At 44.2% G+C, this 7,115-nt stretch overlaps 1 protein-coding gene across 5 annotated transcripts in view; it reads left to right on the forward strand.

Moving 5' to 3' along the window:
• WNK2 (WNK lysine deficient protein kinase 2) overlaps positions 1 to 7,115 on the forward strand; it is a 120,858-nt gene that overhangs the window by 100,640 nt on the left and 13,103 nt on the right. For 4 of the 5 annotated variants that reach the window (XM_017830978.1, XM_017830979.1, XM_017830976.1 and 1 more), the window contains exons 26-27: positions 286 to 330; positions 1,813 to 2,066. In XM_017830978.1, coding sequence (XP_017686467.1) covers positions 286 to 330; positions 1,813 to 2,066 — 299 coding nt within the window. The remainder of the gene's footprint in view (positions 1 to 285; positions 331 to 1,812; positions 2,067 to 7,115) is intronic. The other variant, XM_017830980.1, reaches the window with a different exon arrangement.

Genomic DNA, 7,115 nt, shown 5'->3' on the forward strand with positions numbered 1-7,115 from the left:
AAAAAAAAAGAACCAAAACCCAAACAAATGCATCTTTAAGTCACGAGCCCTTGCTTTTGGCATGCTGTGGTACTTTCCAAAGCTTCTGAATGGCTGCACATTAAGAAAGGTTTGAGCTGTCCAGTTATTTAGGCTTCCTTTACTCACCTGAACTGCTGACTTTGTCTGTCCTTTCTTGCATAATAACTACTTTTTGATTGCTTAAAAGTACAGAAGCTTGTCCGTCCAATTCGTTGTGTTTAGTCTTACCTAATTCTGTGTGTCTTGTATTGTTTTACCTTGTAGGGTCCACCTTGAAACGACTATGTCTAGGCAAAGATCACAGTAGTAGTAACTATCCCATTTTTGTTTCTCAGTATTTCCTTCATGGCATGGGATGTTCTTTGCTTTTTTATATTATTATTTTTTACTAAAAGCTAGTTGTTTAATAACTAGAGCTGATGCACTTATACGAGAAGTATAAATTGTGGTACTTTTGAGACTAATGCATGTGCTGTGATGTCTTGGGAACCTCGCATGCTGCAAGAGAGTTGTGGTGTTCTGTGTGTGTGTGAGACGTGCACGCATGCGGCCAGGAAACTGGGTTCAGTGTTTGTCTCTGAAATACACACCTTTATATGACTGCAGTTCTCTGCTGGAGGAATTGATAGCTTAAAACCATCCCGGCCCCCTTGAGCTGCATGAAATATTAAACACCAATCGAAGAGCTTTTCTCTCAAAAGCCTTATTTTTCTCACTTTCCCCCAAGTAAAGGAAAAGGGATTGAGCAGTATTCACTCAGAAGTGACATTGCAGGTTGAATGCATGATCATTTAAAGGTTATTAATGTATTCTGTATAACCGTAGGACTAATTAGTGGACTCGGTTTCATTGGCTGGTAACTGATTAACAGAGAAAAGACTGAATGTTCATGTTTGCTTATATAATCATTATACTACAGTTCTGTGAACTTTTTGCTTGGAGAGATGGTCTTTATTTCCAATCTTTAGCTATCTCAAATATGTTAGCTGAAAAGTTACTTTACATTTCCTGCTTAGGTCAGATTCAGGCTCCTTCAGTCACAGTTCCCTGCTGAGCTTGCTGTGTCAGAGTTGTAGTTACCAACACAGGAAAAGCACAGAAAATTTTCTTCCCTAGTGAACATATAAACTTAAACCTCTGTCAGTACTCTTCCTGACTGCTTTTATCTATACCAAAAGTTCTTTATCTTTGTCTCAAAAATTCACCCCCCACTATGTTCTCTCTCCTTTGTCTTCTATACATTCATGGTCCCAATAGGGTTTTTTCCCCAAAAATATGCTGGTGGCCAAATAAATGGTCCCGACGTCATCGAGAGAGATGGTGGGTTCCCAGAGCCTTTTGAGGCACAGGAACCAGTCCTACCTGTAACCTCTGCAACAATTACATTTTTCCAGGAGGACAGTAAACTTATGCAAGCAAAATAAATGGTAAATCAATTTTATGAATGCCTGCAGTTTTAGCAATACATCCCACCTCCCACTTTCTCGTGGTAGTCTCTGATAAGGTGTTGTCTGCCTCAGGATGGCAGTGTTACTGGGCTGCATTCCTGGCTTCTCTCCCTGTCCTTAATTTCCCCAGAGAGAGGTTAGTGGCCAAGGTAACATGATGTGATAGAAAATACAGACCCATTGGACTTGGACCATTTCTTTAAGCAAAGGAGTTCTGTAGCCAGGAGGGGGAGGGTTAAAAGTCTGAAAAGCCACCATTGGAGTGGCAGTAGATGAGAAGGTGTTTGAGCTGCAGAGCTGAGGCAGAGGCGTCATTGTCAATTCTCTCTGTATGATTTTCCAGGATCCTCGACCAACAGCCTGGTGACGTGTCCTGAGCCCCTCCCGCAGTCGACGCTGCAGGTTCAGGCCAACAACAGTAACAACAAGAAAGGGACGTTCACAGATGACCTGCACAAGCTGGTGGACCAGTGGACGAGCAAAACTGTTGGAGCTGCACAGACAAAACCTTCTTTAAACCAACTGAAGCAGAACCAAAAAAGGCAAGACATGGAGCCAAAGGCTAACCCCATGCAAACACAGAATGAGACATGTGGAGTAAGTGGCCCTCCTTGAAGGACATACCTTTTGCTATGTGTCTGACAGCCTTTTCAGAACTCAGATGTGGAGGAGGACATAGACTAAAATTACTCCAGATAGATGCTTCCTATAAATGTCCAGCTCTTTTCATTCAGTACTAATCCGATTTTTTTTAAAATCGTCTTTTGGAATAATCTTAAGGGATACTTGGGCTGCAGTATATATATATATACACATATATATATATAAAATATATATTTTTTAATTCCAAACTGCTTATTAACAATGGTACACAGCAATACTCATATCATTACCACCTGTTGCTCAACTTCAGTTTCAACTTACTAAAAGTTTTCTTCTTTTTGATGTTTAATATTAACCTTCCTTCAACAGAACAATAGCTGGTGGCTTGGGGATTGTGAGCCGTTGTTTGAGTGGAATTGGAGTGAGTACTGGGCTGAGAGAGGGGACAGCTGGATGTGTGTGCTGCCCCTTGCTTGTTGTACCGGGCACCGTGACAATACCACCCTCAGCAATGCTGTGAAAGTATCCTACAGCAAATAGGCGCCTGTTCCTCCCCTCGGATGTTCAGTAGCAGGACAAAGCCATTGCAATGTGTGTGTGTTCAGTGCTGGTTTTCATGCCCGAGGGGTGATACAGAGGGAGGCAAAAAAGGGAATGAGTGCACATCCAGAACCCCAGTTTACCATTCTGTCCCACCCTGGCCTGGGTTTCCAGATGTCTTCCTTCCCCTCACAACTGGAGGTTGTTTGACTAATAAGTTTTGCTGGCTTCATTTTTTTTGAAAAATGAAAAATTGAGCCAAAGTAGAGGAAAATAACAGTGAGGAGCTGCTTTGTAATCCCTTAAAAGCAAGAGAACTAGATCTGGATAGTAAACCATTGTCTTTTTTGGCATGTAGAAGGGAAAAAACCCGTGTAGCACTGGTAGCTCTGTAGTTGTTCGTGAGGTGAGATGTGCCAAGGAGGAACTGCTCCAGTGCCTCTGCTTTGGGACCTGCACGTTCCTGAGTCGATTGGGTCACTGACTGCACAGGGAAAAACGTTTGTGCAAATTTATTAAGCAATTTAATTTCAATTCTTAGTTGCCAAAGTGGGCGAAAAGTAAATAATCCTTCTACGTAGCAATGGTTTAACTGGCTCCAGAGTTACATATACTTGAAGATTTATAGAGAGTGATGGTGAGGGCACAGATTTTGCTCTGTGAAGTCACTTCTTACCTTCTTTTGATGTGCTTTTTGTGGTGTTTTGGTGTCTTTCCCCCGAGACTCCTGCAGCAGTTTGAAGTATTCGATGTGGGCGTTTTGCCCTCTTGTAACTGTGGAAAAGTGAGTGGTTATTTTTCTTATTTAAATCACTCATTAGTATCAATTTAGAGTTAATTTTACCTCCTGCAGTCTTGGTGTCTCTGTCTCAAAGCCTGTGGGGAAGGCAGAATATCACTGAGAGAGCAGCAGGAATGTCCCTCTCTCAGGACACTGATCTTAGAGGGTTTATGTCTTTCTCAACCACGGCAGTTGTTCCAGGGAATCGACAGGGCTGACTGCAGTCTTTCAGAGGTGATTTGCCAAGAGCATGGAGAGGCTGGGATTCCCTGCTCTTCATTCACATCATTCCTTGTTGCTTAGAGGAGTTGCTTGGAGCCCTGGTGTGGGTGATGCCTGGGATGGTTTGGGGCATGAAGCCCCCGTAAGGACCACGGTGGCTGCAACAGAGATGCAAGGGCAGGTGGCAAACATTCCTGGTGTGGGTTTTATTGGGTGTTTTGGCCATGAAGATGGCACAGAATGCTGTGAGTGACAGAAAATGGGGCAGTAGGATGATATAAAGGACTTTGACAAGAGTTGGTTTGGGAGTTGAGCATCATTGTGCTATTTGTACCCTTTGAATTCCAACCTAAAGGGGAAATTGAAGTTGAGGGAGGAGAGGGCTGTGTGGTGTTGGGAGAGAAGTGGCCAAAAGAGGAGGAAGGGAAGAGTGTGACACAACCAGACAAGCGACCTGTGTGTCAGTGGTCGGAGGGATGAGCCCCATGAGGAGATGTTACACCTCTGCTGAATCACAGCTGCGTCCACTGGAAGGACAAAAAGAACTTGGGAAATAACATAAAGGATGGGGGAAAATAGCTTTCCAAGAGGGAGAAAGGGAAGCTCAGGCTATACTTCCTCAGTCCTTCTGGTAACACCGTCTTTTGTGACTTCTTTTGATCAAAAATGCCTTTGCAACAAAAGAATAAGGAGCACTAAGCAAATTTCCAGCCCATTAGAGAAAGTTATAGTAAGGTTTTATGTTGGAAATAAAGGCTGGATAAATAGGAAACACGGGGATTCTTATGCCTTTTGTGGTTTTTTTTTTCAACTGGAATAAATAGCAGGAAGCTGTTAGGGCAGGTTGTCTCATCTCCTCATGTGGGAGATTGGTTTTGAGAAAAGCTGTCGCTGGTCCCGTGTGATGGTCAGAAATGAGGGGCTGGGGGCAGCAGTATTTGTACCTTTGCTTCTGCATTGTCTGTGGGGGTTATTGGACAGAGAGATGCCTCCTTGAAGGGTTTTCATAAGGGGTAGGAATGAAGTGAATTGTCCCATGATGCAAAATACATTTTAAAAAAATTATATATATAAAATATTAACTATACATTTAAATAGAAAAATGTATTTTTCAATTTATTATTTTCTTTTACTGCCCACCCACTGTCATTAATAAGCAGGGCAGCTGTGTGTCTGTCTTCAAGTCTTCTCTTTCCCCCTGGAACCAGAAGACTCTCTTTCCTGAGTTGTCTCTAATTTACCTGAGATGCTTCTACCACGAGCAGCAAATTGTTTGCTGTGAATGTAATATTTTATATGATTTTTTAACAAAGTGAAGGCTGGAAATAGCTCAGAAGAGAGACTGATGGTGTGTTTAATAAGAGTAAGAGGTTTTATTTTTTGTCATCAGAAGTGTAGGCAGCAATGAAATAATTGGGATGCAAAGCAAAACTTTATATTCTGCTTTGTTTCTGTGGAAGTTTGGCTGCAAATCCTGGTTAGAAGTTTGCTGGTGGGGGGGGAACTTCAGGCATCCAGTTGTGTCACAGGAGCACTGAAATGTTCCTTCCCAAATGTTTTAAGGAAGCATGGAAATACAGGTAGAGTCTCATCAGCAGTAGTTTGAATTGTAATAGGAGATGTTAGAAAGAATTGAAGTCAAACTGCCTGATAGTGGTGATTTCTGTCTTTGTCATCTGTGTGAAGATATGGTGTAACAATCCTTTTTTACAGGTAATTCTGGTTGGCATTGGTCAAGGAATATGCTTAGGAATGTGAGCTGCCTTCTGTGCAAGTATACTGAATATTGGGTACTTACAGGCACTATTTAAAGATGCCTGGGAATGAAGGGCTTGCCAAAAATGTTTTCTATTCTTCATGCTGTTCTGGAGCTCCATGGGTTTTAAAAGGCAAAAATATTACCCCCAAAAAAAGGTGTAAACATGTTCCCAGTGCATGGTGAGGCTGCTTCTGTGAACACAGAGCTGTGTCAGTGGGTGACGTGTGCTAGGGGCTTGGACACCGTCGGTAACATCTGCACATCTGCTGGCATTTCCTAACTCTGGGCTCCATGGGCTGACTGCTAGGGAGCTGGAGGTGGGCATGGATGCCAAAACCAAGCAGGAGGACTAGTGCCACCTTTACTGTGTCCTCCGTCTCTGTTGGGTTGGAAGAATAGTAAAAAATGAATCTGTGTTTGAAGCTTGGGCTGAATGTCAGAATGACTTTTCAGGAACTTGGAAAAGCATAAACACAAATATACAGGAGCACCTAATTACTTCAGGTTTTCAGCAAACTGGGCAAAAGTGATAAAAGAGGTGGATTGGCATTCTTGCCTGCTCATGTTGGCAGCCAGCTGTGACTCTGCCCTGCCACTCAGTTCTGTTTCAGTGGTAGCTGGTCTATACAGAAGTAAAACACTAATACTAATGGGGTACCCATCAAAAGAAAAATATTCTAAATCCTGACTTTTTAGGTGGGCTGTGATAGTTACAGTCAGCTTTCACAGCAGAATTACCTGGTTTCCTCTATTCCAATATAAACCCAGAAGTATTTATGGTGTTCGTGAGTCATACCCAACTCTTGGCTGTGTATCTGACAGTACAGGAGCTGTGAGTATCACTGAGGTGGCACTTTGGAGCTTGCCTGGTGAAGCACAAGAACAAGGTAGAGAATTAAAACAAGTCCAAAGAACAGATTTGTGGTTTTTAAACTACTTGAGTCTTTGTCCTGTGGGGTTTGTTTCATTTTTACCAGTGTTTTCCTGTATGTTCTCCTCTGTGTGTGTATTATTCTTGTTTTCTAAATGAGTCTGTGTGATTATTTGGTGCAAAGGGAAGACTGGCAGGAGAAGGCAGGTGTTGGGAAGCAGGAAGGAGAGGTGGCTGGTACCTGCAGGGATGTGTACAGGGCAGAGGTTTGCCAGTGCAGGCAGAGCTGGGGAAGGGCAGGTGGGGAGGTGGCCTGAGCAGAGGGGAGAGGGCAGTGGGCAAAGGTGCCCCTGTTAGGTGTTGGTTCAGTAAGTTTATTGCTTCTACAGAGGAGGTTAATGGATATGTAGAGGGGGAGAGCAGGGGAGGAACTTCCCTTCCTACGCATGTCACAGAGGGTACTCTGCCCCCCTGAGATCCCCCCTGAGCTGTGTGCAGGGCTGGGGCCTCAGCACGAGAGGGACTTGGAGCGAGTCCAGAGGAGGCCACGGAGATGCTCTGAGGGCTGGAGCCCCTCTGCTCTGGAGCCAGGCTGGGATTGCTGGGGGGGTTCACCTGGAGAAGAGAAGGCTCCAGGGAGACCTCAGAGCCCCTTGCAGGGCCTAAAGGGGCTCCAGGAGAGCTGGAGAGGGACTGGGGACAAGGGATGGAGGGACAGGACACAGGGAATGGCTTCCCAGTGCCAGAGGGCAGGGATAGATGGGATATTGGGAAGGAATTCTTGGCCAGGAGGGTGGGGAGGCCCTGGCCCAGGTTGCCCAGAGAAACTGTGGCTGCCTCTGGATCCCTGGAAGTGTCCAAGGCCAGGTT

This window comes from Lepidothrix coronata, unplaced genomic scaffold (assembly GCF_001604755.1).
Source record: "Lepidothrix coronata isolate B3197 unplaced genomic scaffold, Lepidothrix_coronata-1.0 Scaffold186, whole genome shotgun sequence".
NCBI lineage: Eukaryota > Metazoa > Chordata > Aves > Passeriformes > Pipridae > Lepidothrix > Lepidothrix coronata.